This window comes from Hemitrygon akajei, chromosome 7 (assembly GCF_048418815.1).
Source record: "Hemitrygon akajei chromosome 7, sHemAka1.3, whole genome shotgun sequence".
Classification (NCBI taxonomy): Eukaryota; Metazoa; Chordata; class Chondrichthyes; order Myliobatiformes; family Dasyatidae; genus Hemitrygon; species Hemitrygon akajei.
The window spans coordinates 108838518-108859038 of NC_133130.1; the positions used below are offsets into that span (position 1 = coordinate 108838518).

At 47.4% G+C, this 20521-nt stretch overlaps 1 protein-coding gene across 1 annotated transcript in view; it reads left to right on the forward strand.

Moving 5' to 3' along the window:
- Positions 1–17047: 17047 nt before the first annotated feature.
- The window catches only part of LOC140730793 (5'-nucleotidase-like), a 71682-nt gene continuing 68208 nt past the window's right edge, over positions 17048–20521 (forward strand). Inside the window, exon 1 of the mRNA XM_073051689.1 lies at positions 17048–17857. Within this exon, the coding sequence (XP_072907790.1) occupies positions 17516–17857 (342 nt within the window). The 5' untranslated portion in view covers positions 17048–17515. The remainder of the gene's footprint in view (positions 17858–20521) is intronic.

A 20521-nucleotide genomic window follows, 5' to 3' on the forward strand; every position in this document is an offset into this window, starting at 1 on the left:
TGAACTACATATACCTGTCTGGACTGCTCCTGTGGCTCCTCCCACAGACCCCTGTATAAAGGTGACTGAGGCCTGTTGCCCAGCCTCATTCCCCAGGATGTAGTGTTGTTCATTCTTCCAGTCAATAAAAGCCGATATCTCGCTTCTTACGTCTCAGCGTGAGTTATTGATGGTGCATCAATTTTATTGACTGGAAGTTAAAACATGGAAACCGTTTTACGTCCGGAAAGATTGGATTTGGACCCCCAAGACCCTGAAGCAGCTCTTGCCTTTGAACTCTGGCTTGCATGCTTCCAATCATACTTGGAGGAGGTTCGTGCAACTGACCCCGCTGTTAGGCACAGAATTCTCTGAGAAGGTGATCACTGAGCGACACGGAGAGGTAGTTGGTGCAGGACACAGGTTTCCAGGTGACCGTCGGGAGAGGGATTAGTGACAGGCAGTCAGTGCAGGGCACCCTCAATAACACTTTGAACATGGTTGGGGAGTGGGGAGATAACAGCAGGCTCTGGCGTGAGTCTGGCTCTGTGGCTCAGATAGGAAGTGGGGCGTTGGGGGGGAGAAGAGATCAGTGGTGAAAGGGGATTCGTTAGTCAGGGGAACACACAGGAAGCTCTGTGGATGAGGATGGGATTCCCAGATGTTTTGTTGCCTCCCAAGTGCCAGGATCAGGGACCCCCAGATCTTAAGAACTTTCTAAAGGGGCACAATTGAGAGCATCCTGACCGGCTGCATCACTGCCTGGTACGGGAACTGTACCTCCCTCAATCGCAGGACTCTGCAGAGAGTGGTGCGGACAGCCCAGCGCATTTGTAGATGTGAACTTCACACTATACAGGACATTTACAGAGACAGGTGTGTAAAAAGGGCCTGAAGGATCACTGGGGACCTGAGTCACCCCAACCACAACCTGTTCCAGCTGCTAACATCTGGGAAACAGTACCGCAGCATAAAAAACACAAAATACACTGCAGATGCTGTGGTCAAAGCAGCACGTACAACACGCTGGAGGAACTCAGCAAGTCGGGCAGCATCCGTGGAAATAAACAGTCAATGTTTCAGGCCGAGACCCTTCGTCGGGACTGAAGAGGGAGGGGGCAAGGGCCCTATAAAGAAGGTGGGGGGAGGGTGGGAAGGAGAAGGCTGGTAGGTGCCAGGTGAAAAACCAGTAAGGGGAAAGATCAAGGGGAGGGGATAGGCAGGAATGGTGAAGAAGAAATGTAAGAGGAAAGCACCATGGGTAGTAGAAGGAGGTGGAATCATGAGAGATGTGATAGGCAGCTGGAAGAGGAGGCAGAGTGAAACCGGGATGAGGGAAGGGAGACGGAGGGAATTACTGGAAGTTGGAGAATTCAATGTTCATGCCAAGGGGCTGGAGACTACCCAGACAGTAGATGAGGTGTTGCTCCTCCAACCTGAGTTTGGCCTCATCATGGCAGTAGAGGAGGCCATGTATGGACATAAAAGCCAGGACCAACAGGCTCTGGGACAGCTTCTTCCACCAGGCCATCAGACTGATTAATTCACACTGATACAATTGTACTTCTATGTTATATTGACTATCCTGTTACTATAATAGCACATTGCACATTATAACGTAACATAAAGATTTTTACTCCTCATGTATGTGAAGGATGTAAGTAATAAAGTCAATTCAGTTTGGAGTCCATGGAGGGGATGCTGTGAGCTGTGTCGACAACTCTCTGTAGTTTCCTGTGGTCTTGCGCAGAGTGGTCGCCGTGACAAGCTGTGATAAGATGTTCACAGATTCCTGAAGTTGGCAGAATAGAAATACAACGTATATAAGGTGGCATAGAAGATATCTTTCTTTATCAGCCAAAGCTTAAATCTGGGGAGATAATGTTCATTTTTATTTAGATGTGAAATAAAAGCTGTACCGTCCAGTGAACCCCGACAACCCTGACCTAATCACGGGGCAATTTACACTGACCGATTAATCAACCAGAGAGGAAATCGGAGGACCCGGGGAAAACCCATGCATTCCATGTACATACAGAGACACCTTACAGAAGATGTTGGAATTGAACTCAGAACTTCGGCGCCCCGAGCTATAATAGCATCACAGTCACCGCCACGCCACCGTGATGCACTATGCTGGAAGTGGTTGGACCACAATGGCTGAAGTTCTGGACACACCATTACAGGAAATATTGGAGAGGACACACAAGGGGTTCACCAGGATCTTGTCTGGTTTCAGGAATATTAGTCATGATGAGACATTGACCAGGCCGCCATTGCTTTCACTGGAGTAACTGAGGCTGAGGCTGAAGATACTGAAGTGATTCCATGGAGAAGGAGCTTTGTCCTGTGGATTAACTGAAGAAGACATTGGCTGGCCTTGGATCAGAAGAGATGTGAGGGGATCAGATGGAGGAATCTAAAATCGCGAAGGGTCTAGACACAGAGAAACTTCCCATTGGCAGAGGGGTCAATAACCAGTAGACGTGGCAAACATCAAAGTTGCCATGTGCACAAGTTCCTGTTGCCATAGCAGCCTCATAGGTAAATAGTCCCATATAAGTTGCATTCACACAAAAAAAATCAATTACACACAATTCTTACAACAAAACACAATTCAAGGACATAGAACACAGAGAAAACAACATTTATTTTAATGCAAAATGATGAAAGCGGTCAGTGTTCATGGTTTTGCTAAACTATAGTGATCAGGGTTTTACCGGCTGGTTCAAGAACTGAATGGTTGAAGGGAAGTAGCTGCTCTTGAAGCTGATGGTGTGGGATTTCAAGCCTCTGTACCTCCTGCATGATGGTAGGTGTGAGAAGACTGTTTAGAGAAGAAGTAGAACCAAACGCGATTTGAGGAAACGCCATTTTATACAGTGAGTGGCCTGCTTGTGGAATGAGGAGTGTTAGACACAGAGACAACGATAGTAGGCTGGTGCAAAGTCAGAATGACTGAATTGCTCCTTTATAAATCTGGTGCAAACTCAAAAGTCCAAGAGGCCAACACTGTGTCATTGCATTGCGTCCTTCTACAACCCCTCCCTCTCCCTGCTGGTACGGTTCCTGAATAGACCAGTTCACCCGAGACTGCCTGTCACTTCTGCAGGGTAAAGATAATAAAGAGGGTCTGACACCACAACAGAAGTACAAATAACTGTTTCCCACGGGACCAGTCCCAATGCCGGAGTGATTTCAATGGTTAAATGGTCGGCTTATTCAGAAAGTCAGAAGGCATGGGATCCAGGGAAGCTTGGCCAGGTGGATTCAGAATTGGCTTGCCTGCAGAAAGCAGAGGGTCGTGGTGGAGGGAGTACATTCAGATTGGAGGGTTGTGACTAGTGGTGTCCCACAAGAATCAGTTCTGGGACCTCTACTTTTCGTGATTTTTATTAATGACCTGGATGTCAGGGTAGAAGGGTGGGTTGGCAAGTTGGCAGATGACACAAAGGTTGGTGGTGTTGTGGATAGTGTAGAGGATTGTCAAAGATTGCAGAGAGACATTGATAGGATGCAGAAGTGGGCTGAGAAGTGGCAGATGGAGTTCAACCCGGAGAAGTGTGAGGTGGTACACTTTGGAAGGACAAACTCCAAGGCAGAGTACAAAGTAAATGGCAGGACACTTGGAAGTGTGGAGGAGCAGAGGGATCTGGGGGTAAATGTCCACAGATCCCTGAAAGCTGCCTCACAGGTAGATAGGGTAGTTAAGAAAGCTTATGGAGTGTTAGCTTTATAAGTCAAGGGATAGAGTTGAAGAGTCACAGGGTAATGATGCAGCTCTATAAAACTCTGGTTAGGCCACACTTGAAGTACTGTGTCCAGTTCTGGTCGCTTCACTATAGGAAGGATGTGGAAGCATTGGAAAGGGTACAGAGGAGATTTACCAGGATGCTGCCTGGTTTAGAGAGTATGGATTATGATGAGAGATTAAGGGAGCTAGGGCTTTATTCTTTGGAGAGAAGGAGGATGAGAGGAGACATGATAGAGGTGTACAAGATTTTAAGAGGAATAAACAGAGTGGACAACCAGTGCCTCTTCCCCAGGGCACCACTGCTCAGTACAAGAGGACATGGCTTTAAGTTAAGGGGAGGGGAGTTCAAGGGGGATATTAGAGGAAGGTTTTTCACTCAGAGAGTGGTTGGTGTGTGGAATGCACTGCCTGAATCAGTGGTGGAGGCAGATACACTAGTGAAGTTTAAGAGACTACTAAACAGGTATACGGAGGAATTTAAGGTGGAGGGTTATATGGGAGGTAGGGCTTAAGGGTCGGCACAACATTGTGGGCCGAAGGGCCTGTACTGTGCTGTATTGTTCTATGTTTCTATGTTAATTGAGTTACTGTCACCTTCCTGTCAACTTGACCCAGTCTGGCCGTTCTCCTCTGACCTGTCTCATTGACGAGGCGTTTTCACACACAGGACTTACGCTCACTGGGTATTTTTAATTGTTTTTCACACATTCTCTGTAAACTCTAGGGACTTGTGTGTGAAAACCCCAGGAGATCAGCAGTGTCTGAAAATCTCAAACCACTCCATCCGGCACTAACAAAGTCACTTCGATCACTTTCTTCCCCATTCTGATGTTTGGTCTGAACAACTGAACTCTCGACCCTGCTTCGGTGCTTTTATGCATTGAGTTGCTGCCACAACCTGCAGGGGGCCAGGCATCCAAGTCTGGCAGCCAAGAGCGTTACAAGAAACCCAGGTACGATCCCCAGAAAGCCATCTCATCGGCAAAGTAGCAATTGTGGACTAAACTTGAATCAATGAAGGATGCTTGACAGTTGTGGCACGGCTTGAATACAATCACCTCTTACAGAATGAAATGAAAGCAGCATAGGTGACAGCAGAGATCCATTTCCAGGTGAGCTCAGTGCCTTCTATGCTCGCTTTGACCATCAAACCTTGGAGGAACCATCACGAATTCCCACAGCTCCTGGTGATCCTGCGATTTCAGTTTCTGAGGCCAACGTACGGGCATCCTTCAGGAGGGTGAACCCATGGAAAGCATCTAGTCCAGACCGTATGGTGTCCCTTGCCGAGTACTGAAGACCCGTGCTGGAGTGTTCATCGAGATCTTTAACCCCTTGCTTCAGCAGTGTGCAGTACCCACCTGCTTCAAGCAGCCTTCAGCTACACCGGAGACCAAGAAGAACGTGGTAACTTGCCTTAATGACTATCATCCACAGTGATGAAGTGTTTTGAGAAACTGGTGATGTAACATATCAACTCCTGCCTGAGAAGCAACAAGATCTGCTCCAATTTGCCTACTGTCATAACAGGCCCACAGCAGATGACATCTCAGTGGCTCCTCACTTAACCCTGGAACATCTGGATAGCAAAGATGCTCTTTATTGACTATAGGTTGGCATCCAATACTTTCATTCCCTCAAAACTAATCAATAAGCCTCAAGCTCTTGGGCTCAACACCCCCTTGCGTTATTGGATCCTTGATTTCCTCCGTCAGTTGGGATTGACAACAGCATCTCCTCCACAATCTCCATCAGCACAGGTGCACCACAAGGATGTAGCTTAGCCCCCTGATCTACTCGCCTTGTACTTATGACTGTCTGGCTAAGCTCAGCTCCAATGCCATATTCCAGTTTGTCGATGACTGCATCAGCGTAGAGTAGGGAGATTGAAAATTTGGCTGAGTGGGGCCATAAGCACAACTTCTTACTCAATGTCAGCAAGATCAAGGAGCTGATTATTAACTTCTGGCGGAGGAAAGCAGAGGTCCATGAGCCAATCATCTTTAAATTCCTTGGTGTTATCATTTCAGAGGACCAGTCCTGGGCCCAGCACAAAAGTGCAATTATGAAGAAAGCACAGTAGTGCCTCTACTTCCTTAGGAGTTTGCAAAGATTCAGCATGACATCTGAAACTTTGACCCACTTCTACTGATGTGGGGTGGAGTGTATAGTGACTGTTTGAATCACGGCCTGGTATGGAAATACCAATAACCTTGACCGGAAAAGCCTACAAAGAGTAGTGGATATGGCCCAGTCCATCACAGGTAAAGCCCTCCCCGCCGTTGTGCACATCCTCATGAAACACTGTCACGGGAAAGCAGAATGTATCATCGGGGACCCCCACCACCCAGGACATGCTCACTTCCCACTGCTACCATTAGGTGCAAGGTACAGGGGCCTCAGGACTCCCACCACCAGCTTCAGGAATATTTATTATCCCTCAGGTTCTTGAACCAAAGTGGATAACACGTCCCATCATAGAACTACTCCCACAACCCGTGGACTCACTTTCAAGGACTCTTCATCTCACGTTCTCTGTATTTATTTATTATTTATTTTCTCTCCTTTTTACATTTGCTTAGTTTGTTGTCATTTGCACTCCGGTTATCTACTCTTGAATTGAATTGACTTTATTTCTTACACCCTTCATGTTACGTCTCCGTCTAAATGTGCAATGTGCAATTTATAATAAATATTATGTACAAGAGGGCAGTCAATATAACATAGAAATACAGATGCATCAGCACGAGTTAATCAGTCTGATGGCCTGGTGGAAGAAGCTGTCCCGGAGCCTGTTGGTCCTGGCTTTTATGCTGCGGTACCGTTTCCCGGATGGTAGCAGCTGGAACAGTTTGTGGTTGGGGTGACTCATGTCCCCAATGATCCTTCGGGCTCTTTTTACACATCTGTCTTTGTAAACGTCCTGAACATTGGGAAGTTCACATTTACAGATGTGCTGGGCTGTCCGCACCACTCTCTGCAGAGTCCTGCGATTAAGGGAGGTACAGTTCCCGTACCAGGCAGTGATGCAGCCAGGCAGGATGCTCTCAATTCTGCCCCTACAGAAAGTTCTTGGGATTTGGGGACCCACACCAAACTTCTTCAACCGTCTGAGGTGAACGAGGCGCAGTTGTGTTTTTTTCACCACACAGCTGGTATGTACAGACCACATGATGTTTACGCCAAAGAACTTAAAGCTGTTTACCCTCTAAACCCCAGAGCCACTGATGTCTGTAGGGGTTAGCCTGTCTCCGTTCCTCCTCTAGTCCACAACCAGCTCCTTTGTTTCTGCGACTTTGAGGGAGAGGTTGTTTTCTTGACACCACTGTGTCAGGGTGATGACTTCTTCTCTGTAGGCTGCCTCATTATTATTTGAGATTAAGCCAATCTGTGTAGTGCTGAAAGCAAATTTAATTAGCAGATTGGAGCTGTGGGTGGAGACACAGAAAGTAGAGGAGGGGGACACAGAGAATGGTGTGGTCTTTCATTGATTCAATCACGGTTATTACTTGTTACAAGGGGGCGTTGGGAGCAGACCCAAGTGTGGATCACAGACACTGGGGTAGTATAAACAGAACTGGGTTTATTGATAGTTACTAGGAAGGCCAGGGAGCGAGGACAAAATGTCAACATGGACGTAACTGTTGAATAACAAACCAGTAAAATCTGGACTAGGACTTGGAGAAGGAACCTGGACTTGAACTTGCCTTGGACTCAACTTGGACTAGGAACCTGGACCCGGACTCGACTTGGACTCGGAGCCTGGACCTTGGCTTGGACTCAGAACTTGGACCATGAGCTTGGACTTGGACTGGACTTGGACCATGAGACAGAATACTCAACTCAGAGCAGTGGCAAACAGCCAGGCCTACTCGGCTGGAAAGGATTTGAACAACGAGGAGACAGAATACACAACTCAGAGCAGTGGCAAACAGCCAGGCCTACTTGGCTGGAAAGGATTTGAACAACGAGGAGACAGAATACACAACTCAGAGCAGTGGCAAACGGCCAGGCCTACTCGGCTGGAAAGGACTTAGACGGTGAGGAGACAGAATACACAACTCAGAGCAGTGGCAAACAGCCGGGCCTACTTGGCTGGAAAGGACTTAGACGGTGAGGAGACAGAATACATAACTCAGAGCAGTGGCAAACAGCCGGGCCTACTCGGCTGGAAAGGACTTAGATGGTGAGGAGACAGAATACATAACTCAGAGCAGTGGCAAATGGCCGGGCCTACTCGGCTGGAAAGGATTTGAACAACGAGGAGACAGAATACCCAACTCAGAGCAGTGGCAAACGGCCGGGCCTACTCGGCTGGAAAGGATTTGAACAACGAGGAGACAGAATACCCAACTCAGAGCAGTGGCAAACGGCCGGGCCTATTCCGCAGAAAAGGATTTGAACAACGAGGATACAAAACCACACAACAACAGTCCATTCGTATCTTTGCTCGGAGTGGCGGCAAATCTCACCTGGCTATGAAAACAAGGGAATTCGTACCTCACTCTGAGCAGCGGCAACACAGCCGGCCATGAAAACGACTGAATTCGTACCTCACTCTGAGCAGCGGCAACACAGCCGGCCATGAAAACGACTGAATTCGTACCTCACTCTGAGCAGCGGCAACACAGCCGGCAGCTCAGCCGGCCATGAAAACGACTGAATTCGTACCTTACTCTGAGCAGCGGCAACACAGCCGGCCATGAAAACGACTGAATTCGCTAAGCAGCCACAGGCACCGAGGCAACTAGAGTCCACGATTCACAGTGGTCCCGGAATGAGCATCGCCGCAGTGGCTACGGTGAGATGACTGGCTTCCGGTGACGGTCCAGCAATAACTGCTGTAACCCGGAGCCTTTATGTTGCCGGTACGAAATGAACATCAGGTGCCTTAGTCAAGGTGCCCAGCGGAACCCGGGGAAAAGGAAATAACCGGAATGAGGAAATGGACTGTGACATTACTTTCTTATGGATGTGTTAAGAATACCTGCAAGAAAACTAATCTCAGGATGTATCTGGTGACAAATACGTAATTTGGTAATAAATCTAGCTTGGAAGTTGAACATGATTTGCTGATTAGATATTTGGATTAATTAATACGCAGGTGTGCAGGTGTAACTAATAAAGTGCTATTGAGCGTATACTGTACGTCACCATTCACCACCTTGAAATTGATTTTCTTGTAGGAAAGTAAAGAAATACAATAGAATTTATGAAAGACTAAAAGCCACGTGGACTGACAAATAAGCAACGTGCAAGAGAGGACATATTGTGCAAAGTAATAGTAAATAAATAAGTAATAAATAATACTGAGAACAAAAGTTGTAAAGTCCTTGAAAGTGAGTCCATAGGTTAGAGTAATAACTGTTCCTGAAGCAGATAGGGTGGGATCTAGGGTTCCTGTACTGCCTTCCTGATGGGGCCAGCAAGAACCGAGCATGGTCTGGGTGGTGGGGGTCCTCGATGATGGAAGCTGCTTTTCTTTCGAGGCATTGCTCCTTTAAGATGTGGCCAGTGGCAGGAAGAGCTTCTCCTGTGATGGATTAGGCTGTATTCAACCCTCTTTGTAGGCTTTTCCTTGGGCATTGATGCCTTCATATCAAGCAATGATGCAACCAGCAGGATTCTCTCGGCTGTGCATTTATAAAAGTCTGTGACTCTGGACACTGAGGGAAAGGTGCTTTAATTACAATGGGCTAAAGAGGAAGAAAGGGAAGGGGGCCATTCAGAGGACTGTAGGTCAGTGAGCCAGTGAGCTAGCTGTTCGGGCGAGGCTGCGGGGATTAATGTCGGTTGGTCGGGGCCAGGATGTCTCTGGCTGAACGCTCTCCCAGGAGTGAAGATCTGAGCCAGTGTGGAAAGTGGTCTCACACAGACACTTGGTTTGCCATGTGTTTGATGCAGAAGATCTTCTCGTGGTAGCACAGCAGTTAGCATAACGCTATGACATCGCTAGCGACCTGGGCTCAGTCTGTCTGTAAGGATTTTATATGTTTTCCTGTGGACTTCCTCCCACATTCCAAAGACAGACAGACATACTTTATTGATCCCGAGGGAAATTGGGTTTTGTTACAGCTGCACCAACCAAGAATAGTGAAGAAATATAGCAATATAAAACCATGAATAATTAAATAATAATGTTAATCATGCCAAGTGGAAATTAGTCGTATTGGCTCAGGGTGTCTGACACTCCGAGGGAGGAGTTGTAAAGTTTGATGGCCACAGGCAGGAATGACTTCCTATGACGCTCAGTGTTACATCTCAGTGGAATGAGTCTCTGGCTGAATGTACTCCTGTGCCTAACCAGTACATTATGGAGTGGATGGGAGTCATTGTCCAAGATGGCATGCACCGACACCACCGTCAGAGAGTCCAGTTCCACCCCCACAACATCACTGGCCTTACGAATGAGTTTGTTGATTCTGTTGGTGTCTGCTACCCTCAGCCTGCTGCCCCAGCACACAACAGCAAACATGATAGCACTGGCCACCACAGACTCGTAGAACATCCTCAGCATTGTCCGGCAGATGTTAAAGGACCTCAGTCTCCTCAGGAAATAGCGACGGCTCTGACCCATCTTGTAGACAGACTCGGTGTTCTTTGACCAGTCCAGTTTATTGTCCATTCATATCCCCAGGTATTTGAATCCTCCACCATGTCCACGCTGACCCCTTGGATGGAAACAGGGGTCACCGGTGCCTTAGCCCTCCTCAGGTCCACCACCAGCTCCTTAGTCTTTTTCACATTAAGCTGCAGATGATTCTGCTCACACCATGTAACAAAGTTTCCCACCGTAGCCCTGTACTCAGCCTCACCTCCCTTGCTGATTCATCCAACTATGGCAGAGTCATCAGAAAACTTCTGAAGATGGCAAGACTCTGTGTTGTAGTTGAAGTCCAAGGTGTAGATGGTGAAGAGAAAGGGAGACAGGACAGTCCCCTGTGGAGCCCCAGTGCTGCTTACCGCTCTGTCTGACGCACAGTGTTGCAAGCGCACGTACTGTGGTCTGCCAGTCAGGTAATCAATAACCCATGACACCAGGGAAGCATCCACCTGCATCACTGTCAGCTTCTCACCCAGCAGAGCAGGGCGGATGGTGTTGAATGCACTGGAGAAGTCAAAAAACATGACCCTCACAATGCTCGCCGGCTTGTCCAGGTGGGCGTAGACACGGTTCAGCAGGTAGACGATGGCATCCTCAACTCCTAGTCGGGGCTGGTAGGTGAACTGGAAGGGGTCTAAGTGTGGCCTAACCATAGGTGGGAGCTGCTCTAGAACAAGTCTCTCCAGGGTCTTCATGATGTGGGAAGTCAATGCCACCGGTCTGTAGTCATTGGAGCCATTGGGGCGCGGCGTCTTCGGTACAGGGACGAGGCAGGACGTCTTCCACAGCACAGGAACCCTCTGGAGACTCAGACTCAGGTTGAAGACATGGTGAAGTACTCCACATAGCTGGGGAGGCACAGACTTCGAGCACCCTGGGGCCGACACCATCTGGGCCTGCAGCCTTGCTTGGGTGGAGACGTTTCAGCTGTCTTCTCACCTGTTCAGCTGTGAAGCCCACCGTGGTGGTTTCAGGTGGGGAAGTGGTGTAGTCATGAGAGGAGGGTGGGGGGTCTGTGAGGAGGGGTAGGAGGGGAGAGTGGAGTATGTGTTGGTTGGGGGCCGACAACAGATGAATCATGTGGGGGATGGGCAGGAGCCACAGTGTCAAATCTGTTGAAGAACAGGTTAAGTTCATTGGCCCTGTCCACACTGCCTTCAGCTCCTTTGTTGCTGGTTTGCCGGAACCCAGTGATGGTCCTCATCCCACTCCAGACCTCTCTCATGTTGTTCTGCTGGAGTTTCCACTCAAGCTTCCTCCTATACCTGTCTTTAGCCTCCCTGATCTTGGCTTTCAAAGACGTACAGGTTGGCGGGTTAATTGGTAACATGGGTTCAATTGGGCAGTGAGGGTTCCCTGGATCGGAAGAGTTCATTACCAAGCTGGATGTCTATATTAAAAAAAATTAAAATTTTCCTCGTTAGCAATCTTGCCTTACTTTCAATTGGCCTGGGGCTGGATCCAGGGAATATTCAACTACCGAGCCAAAGTTTCTGAAGGGGAGAACCCAACTTTGTTCAGCCTCTCCATCCCCAGCTTTACCACTCTCCCTCACCGAGCCCCCCATCCATTCAACGCTGCATTTAACAACACTCGCTGTCTAACACCCATGCTGAAGAAGTCACCTGTGCCTGTGATGTTTGAAAGGCCATGGTGTGTTGCCACTGTTTTGCCTGTACAATCAACTCTGCAATGTTAGCCTTTGTGAGCTGTCCAATCAGAAGATCTGGAATGGGAAGGTCACTACAATATGTCCGGTGTGCTCTAGACAGAAATGTGGCCATCAGTTTGCATGGAAGATTAAACAGATTAATGGTATCAATAAAATAGGAGCTGCTGTTGAAAGCTTTGCTGGAATGAAACCATATTACAAAACCTTATTAACAAGATCTGATTTCATTTTCCCTAAGGTACAATGAGAATAAACAATTGTATCATTCTTTGCATTTAGATTGAATAACGTAGGAGCTGAAACATCTTTCCGTGTTCACACAATGTACAGTGGTGGAATTTACACTGAGGGAAATTCTATCCCCACATTTCATCTCAAGTGCCAGTGGTATTTGTGAGGTTGTAAACAATGGAGACACAAGACCCTGCAGATGCAAGAATATGAGGCGACGCACAATCTGCTGGACGAGCTCAGCACGTCGATCAGAATTGGTGGGAGGAAAGGGATTTTCGATGTTTTCCAACCAGAAACTTACTTCCTGCCCGATACGCCGCTGGCATTGAGGGCAGCAATGAAGGTCCTCCGTCTCTGGCAGTGTTCAGGGCTTCCTTCATCATGTCAGTAGCTTCCCCTCAGTTTTCACCACTGTCAGATATGCAAGTCCTGGCTGCAGACTCAGGAATACCGTCACACTCAGCTGCAGAAGGACGATTCATTGCTGTTTCCATAACAATTTTGCTTTACCAGTCAGGGTTGTTAGTCCTGGTAGAGACCAGACTGAGAGAACCAGGCTTAGTCTGGCCTCTACCCTTTGGCCTGTTTGGTAGGGGTGACTCACTCTACCAAAGCCCAAAGCATAAAGCCCGGACTCCAGCCAACACAGCTTTCCAAGTCATCGAGGTGAGCAAGTCTCCAAACCACGTCAAGGTTCTCAACCTCTTGGAGGTTGCAACTTGAAATGCTGACAATTCTTTTTCTTCCAAACAGACCACTGGATTTGCGGAGTTCAGCCAGCAGACTGTTCGTAGCTCAAAGCTGAAAAACAGGTTTGGGGCAGGATCATCAGCTATGTGAAACCTCTCATACACTTGCCATTGGAACCATCTTGTTCCTTGTCTCACAGTGGACAACAGCAATCTCTAGCATCAAATTGGACAATGTCAATCCTTTCACAGTGCACAATATCAATCTCTAGTGTCAAATTGGACAATGTCAATCCTTTCACAGTGCACAATATCAATCTCTAGTGTCAAATTGGACAATGTCAATCCTTTCACAGTGCACAATATCAATCTCTAGTGTCAAATTGGACAATGTCAATCATTTCACAGTGCACAATATCAATCTCTAGTGTCAAATTGGACAATGTCAATCCTTTCACAGTGGACAATATCAATCTCTGTTAGGCAACAATATTAATCCCTCCCCCTTGCTCTAGTGACACTTGTAAGACTCGCTTTAAGCTATTGGATGGAGCCCAGTGCCACCGGACCGTGACCCTGATCTGTCAAGGGCTGTGTGTTGGCTGCCCATGCATTCGCTCCCCATGTTATACAAAGTCGAGCATAGGTGTTTTCCATTGAGGGAATCCACTGTAGCATCCCAATCGTGCGGATCTCTGATTGGCTTCTACAGCCACCCAAGGACCCGCCGACAGACAATCTCTTAAGGGAAACATCATACTGAACTTGATGGATCGCACTAATACTGCTTTTGGATGGAGTCCAGCAGAAATATATCCATTAACCAATGAGGACTAAATTCACAGACCAGAACCATAAAATACAAAGAAATATGCATATATACCTGAATTTTGTTGGTGCTGTATGAAACTGTCAGTATTTCTCAGTGTAAAACAAATAAATTCTGGATCTCGCATGGCTATTACCAGCAATACTTCACCTGCATCTCACAATGTGGATTCAGAAATTTTCCCTTGTATTCTGGAATTAAATTGAGGCAAATCTGAGGTATGTTAGTTTATTATTACCATATGTACTGAGGTACAGTGACAAATATCGTTTAGTATGACCTCCATACGGATCACTTAATGACATTATTGAGGTAGTGCAGGGGAAAAGCAATAACAGAATGCAGAATAAAGTGTCACCATTCCAGGGAAAGTGCAGTGCAGGCAGGCAATGAGGTGCAAGTCCATAACACAGTAGACTGTGCAGTCCAAAGTCCATCTTCTCATTACAACGGTGGGATGGACGCTGTTCTTGAGGGTGGTGGTACATGCCTCCAGGCTTCTCTATCTTCTATCCAATGGGAGTGGGGAGAAGAGGAATGTCCCGAATGGGTGAGTCTTTGATTACGTTGGCTGCTTCCGTGAGCAGTGGTAGGCAGAGTCTGCAGAGGAGTGGCTGGTTTCCGTGAACGTCTCTGCAGTCCCAAAGGTCCTGGGCAGAGCAACGGAGAATGTCGGAAAAACTCAGCAATCCTGGAAACATCGGTGGAAAGAGAAACAGAGTTGACATTTCCATCTGGCAGCCTTACAGTGAACTCTGGGACTGTTGCACAGAAGGTATAGAGTCTTATAAAATCAGGAGGTGCATCGATAGACGATCAGTAAGCAACAAAACACACCAAGCAATGACTTTGCCTGATGACTAATCCTGTTATACTGATCACAATTGATTCAAACATTCACTGTGTGTTTCAAACAAAACTCATTAACTCTTCAGTTCTACAGGTCTTTTGGTTACTTCCACAACTCTTTAGTTTATTTTCACAGCTTCTAAAATGCATTACTTGTGCACAGATACTAGCACTCTCACTGAACCTGGCGGGGGTTCGATCTTGTCTGAGTTCCTGACGCAGGATCTCCTCCAGTGGTTGCTCTCTGGACTCAATGCTGCTGGTCATTACCTCAAGCACCTTTCAAATATTTATTCACATGTTATCCACATATCACTCAGTTCTTTATTGTCTCTACACAGTCTTAACTCCAATCCTTATCCTTATGCATACTAGTTCCCACTGGTGCTGCCCAACAATAACTTTAACCATTTGGTTCCTAACTTACTGGAGTGTTTTTGTCCCCTCTGAGGTTTGTAATCTGTCAAATGCCCTGTGTCAAATACCCCCACCTGCTAGTTCCGTTCTCTGGATAATGCATAGCCAGATGTTTAGAGCGGGATAGTGTATAGTTATCTCAGCTAATCATAAACACAAGAGATTCTGCAGATGCTGGAAATCCAGAGTAACTACATGAAATGCAGGAGCAGGTCAGGCAGCATCTATAGCAGGGGTTCACGGACCCCTCAGTTAATAGTAAGGCCCATTGCATAAAAAGGCTGGAAACCCCTAATCTATAGAGAAGAATAAACAGTCGATGTTTCCAGCCGAGACCCTTCATCAGGACTGGAAGGGAAGGGGAAGGAAGCCAGAGTAAGAAAGTGGAGGGAAGGGAAGGCATACCAGCTACAAGGTGGTAGGTGAGACCAGGGGAGGGGCGGATAAAGTAAGAAGCTGGGAGTGGACAGGTGGAGCAGGAAAAGGTATCTGATCAAAGAGGAGAGTGGACCATGGGGAAAGGGCAGGAGGAGGGGTACCAGAAAGGGAATACAGGCAGGTGAGGAAGAGAGGAGGGCTGAGACAGGGAACTAGAATGGGGAATGGAAAAAGAGAGAAGGGGAAAGGGGAAAAATTAACGGAAGTTAGAGAGAACGATGTTAATGAGGTCAGGTCGGAGGTTTCCTCCAACTCTGAGCTATATTCTCAATGGAGACTGAACCCAGAGCCAATTTCATGACCTTCCATCCCCACACTCTTTTGTTCTGTGGATTCCAGCATCGGCTGCGGAATACCTTCCCAACCCTTGATGGGATACCTGACATCACTCCGGCTGCTGCAGGAAAAGCTGAAAGGAGATCTGAGGTTGCCCCCGAGCTTCTCACTGGGGTGGAGGGTACACAGAATGAGCTGAAGAGGAGGAGGCAGAGCTGAGTACGGTAACAACATTTAAGCCACATTTGGACAGGTTCTTGGATAGAAAAGGTTTAGAAGGATGTGGGCCAAGTGCAGGCAAATGGGACGAGGTCAGGAAAGCACCTTGGTTGGCATGAAAAAGATGGGCAGAAGGGCCTTTTCCATGCACAATGACTCATTTACCTCAACTTTTAGGAATGCTGACAGGTCACAAAACTGGGCAAAGTTCCACTGAGAGATGTGGAGAGAGTTCTGTGTGAGTCAGTCCTCACCTGCCCAAATCACCCTGTTACAAAACTTGAGTCCCCGCCACCACTCAGGACCAAGTGTGATCCGGGATTCAAAGTGGGTACAAGTGGAGAAATTGGAGATATGGGCTTCAGGGAACCAGGACCAGACACATATAGTGATGGATAAAGCCTTTCCTGACCACGGGGCTTTCCAACCTATTGTTATAAGACATAGGAGCAGAATTAGGCCATTCAGCCCATCGAGTTTGTCCTGCCATTCCATCATGACTGATTTATTATCCCCCTCAACCCCCTGCCTTCTCCCGTAACCTTTGTCACCCTGACTAATCAAAAACCCGTCGACCTCTGCTTTAAATACACCCAATGACTTGACATTGGCTGTGCAGGAAACAATTTGTGAACAGACCGCTCCCACCAGATGTGAACATCTGCAAGAATGTTATTTTAGGTGGTGTTGCTCTGGGGGTAAATATTATTGAGGGAAATTCACTGGTCATTTTCCAAACCACTTTACCGCCCGGGAGAGCATCACAATCTCTGGCACCACAGCACCGTCTGGAGGATAGGCTCGTGGAAGGGTTGGGGACAGACCCTTCAGTCCACAGAGTGCATGCTGAGCCCAGGCTCCTATTTATGATCATTCCATTTTATTGTCCCACCTTCCAGTCAGCGCCCCCCCCCCCATTCGACCACTCACCCACACCCGGGGCAATTAGCCCACTGACTTTGGTAGCTGGAAGCCGGAGCCCCTCAAGGAATCCCGTGCAGTCAGAGGGAGAACATCCAAACGCCAGACAGACTGCACCCCCCCCCCCCGGGTCAGGATTGACCCCGGCTCCCTGTAGCTGCCCTGTCTACTGCAGATGGTTCTGCTCTAACCCACGTTTCCATAACACCAACGGGACAAAACACAATTGATGAGTTAAGGAACACGACGCGGGCTGAATTTCTTTCAGGGACTAGTCCCGCAGTAATCAGGCACCATTGTCTCCTTAAAAGAAAACACAGGCTGCTCGTTTCACCGGGGTGGACAGTAGGAGCTGATAAGCAATCGCTTCTGTCGATGCCAGTTAAACAGCCTTTGCCTATGTTCAGTAAGTCAAATTTGTAGCTATTAATGGCGTCTTTTGAACATCCTGCCGACTGTTATTGCGAGTCAAACTCGGAGACGCTGTCTGCTTTCGCCATTGACAGCAACATTGTCACCTTATCGAGTGCCGAGGTGAGCCGTGGTTCCGAGAGGCTCCTCCCAGTCATCCATCCTGCCCGGCCCGGTCCGGTTCCGTAGAATAAGAGGACTCGGCTTCACCCTCTCGCAGTACATGGAGTGGCTGCAGCCGCCGAGCATGGGTCGTGCCGCTGCGCTGCTCTGGCTACCGCTGCTCCTGTGCACCGGGCGGACCGCGGCTTTCCAGCTGACCGTCCTCCACACCAACGACGTGCACGCCAGGGTGGAGGAGACCAGCGAGGACTCCAGCAAGTGCGTGACCAAATGTTTCGCCGGAGTGGCCCGGAGATGGACGAAGATCAAGGAACTGCGCGGCAAGGAGCCCAACGTGCTGCTGCTGGACGCGGGCGACCAGTACCAGGGCACCATCTGGTTCAATTACTACAAGGGCACCGAGGCTGCACACTTCATGAAGAAACTGAACTACGATGTGATGGTAAGTAGCCGCTACATTGACCGAGAGCTGGGACTGTTCCTGCTCCTCGCTGACCCACGCCGCTGAAAGACGCACGGGGACTCCCCTCTAACGGGGGGCAGGCACTGTGCCGCCTCGGACGTGGGTCGAGGTGGGGAAGGTGTGAGCTTTTGCCGGGTATGGTCTCAGCAATATATGTTACAATTTATTTATGTGACAGCCTGTGCCGCGCGTTAGAATATCTGTTGTCAGCGGACTAACGATCGTGTTCCGCTTTCTCGCACTGTTAACAAATGCAGATGTACCAAACGGCAGAAAATCTCCAGCCAATGTATCGACTTGTGAGCACGCTCTCTCTCTACACTAAACCTCCCCTTTGCATCCTCTACCCCCTGCTGCCCCTCTACCCCCTGCTGCCCCTCTATCCCCTGCCCCCATCCTCCCACCTTCTCCCCTAAATCCCGTAATTCATCAGCTTCAGACCTCGTTACTTCACTGTTGACTGTATATATCCTATCCCGAAATACATTACCCGGGACTTGTGTGGACTAAATGACATCGCTTAATGTTTCAACCACCTCACCAACTGAACCATACCCTGCTGCCGTCTTAGGCACTTCCTCACTGTCCACGACACCGCCAACCTTCATGTTGTCCGCGATCTTGCCAATCATACCTCCTGCGTTCACATCCAAGGCATTAGTGCCCATTATGAGCAGCAAGGGTCCCAGCCCTAATTCCCGTGGATCAACACCGCACAGCCCTCAGAATTAATCCAGTAGCACACCTTCAGTAACTAAATCGCTGAACAAGTTACCAGCGGTCTGGGCTCCTGGGTTTGAATCCTAGCACAACTTCAGGGGGAAAGAAGAGTGGGGGTGGACTGTATGCCCCCCAAAAATGTGTCCTCTTATTCAGAAGAATGAGGGCGACTTCATTGAAACCCATTGGAATGGTGAACGGCCTTGATAGAGTGGACATGGTGGGAGAGTCTAGAGCAGTGGTTCCCAACCTTTTTTTGCCCATGCCCCACCTAATCACCTCTAAAATCCTGATGCCCCCTGTGGTGATATATAATTCTTATTATTCAAAAAGTGAACTCCTATTCACCTGGAGGAAGCCTAAAAGACCATTAACTTGGTTTAAACAAGCTTCCAAAGAACATGGCATTCATGAAAGAGAAAAATAAAAGAACCAAAGGACTGTTAAAGTTCTGAGGAAGAAATTACTAAGAAATTGTAAAAAAAAAAGAACATTAAGTGATATTAAAATAATAATAAATAAATAAAACAATGCCGATTCGTTTCTACAGCATACAAAGACAGATACACCGTTTAAAAGAGATGACGCAATGTACACACCTTCACACCACCAAGAACCGAAAGCTACTGCAAAAAGCAGCATTGGCGCGACCTCGTACGAGTTTCTTACGCGTTTGGACTTGTTCATTCGTTCCTTCCTACATCAGTCAATTCATTAATTTAATTATGAAAGCCATTTGATGGTTGTAATGATGGTGATACACTATATATACAGTACATACGCAATTACACATGTACATACAAGTATTTTTATGTATGCATACTGTATATACACTTATGTACTAACTCGCACACACACTCATACTCACACAGACTTACTAGAAAAAATTCACTGTTAATAACTCATTATCGAATTGCCCCCCTTAAAAATCAAATTACCCCCCTGTGGGGCATACGCCCCACGTTGGGAACCACTGGTCTAGAGCCAGAGGACACAGCCTCAGGATAGAGGGGTGTCCTTTTAGAATGGAGATGAGGAGGAATTTCTTTAGCCAGAGAGCGGTGAATATTTGGAATTGGTTGGCACAGGCAACTGTGGAGGTCAAGACACTGGGTGTATTTAAGGCAGAGGTTGATATGTTCTTGAACAGTCGGTGTGTGACGGGATATGAGGAGAAGGCAGGAGATTGGGGCTGAGAGAGAAAATGGATCAGCCATGATGAAATGGCAGAGCAAAGCAGACCCGATGGGCCAAATGGCCTAAGTCTGCTTCTGTATCTTATGGCCTTGTGGTTTTATGGTCTTATGTTTGAAGGGAACTGCAAACATCATGGGGACTTCAATCTATGAATATACTGCTGAACTTCTTAAATTGACAGGAATGTTGAAGAAGAGAAAATGGTGGAGTGCATCAGGGCTTGTCTCTTAGTTAGAACAGTATATTATGGGGCTTATGAATTGGTTGCTTTAAGTAATAAGGAAGGATTAATAAAAGATGTTGAGGTTTAAGACCCCCTAGAAGGCAATGACAACAATATGGTAGAAATTCAGATTCAGTTTGAGGGTGAAAATCACAAAAAATGATCATCTTAAATATGGACAACTTTACTGATGCAAAGCTGAAGTTGTCTTCGGTTGACTGGGAAAATTAGCCAAGAGATAATTTTGTAACTAAAGAGTGATAGATATTCAAATATCTGGTCCATAACACTCAGCAGGAATTTATCCCAGTTAGAAAGAGGGATTCGATGAGAAATATGTAGACTGTTGTTGACAAAGCAGGTCAAGATTAGTGTGAACTTGAAAATGGAGCCTACAAAGTGACAATGGTTAGTAGTAGGCAGAAAATTTGGACTATTTTGGCATGTAATAGCAAAAAGACTATAAAATAAATTTTGAGAGAAAAGTTACACCTATTATCAAA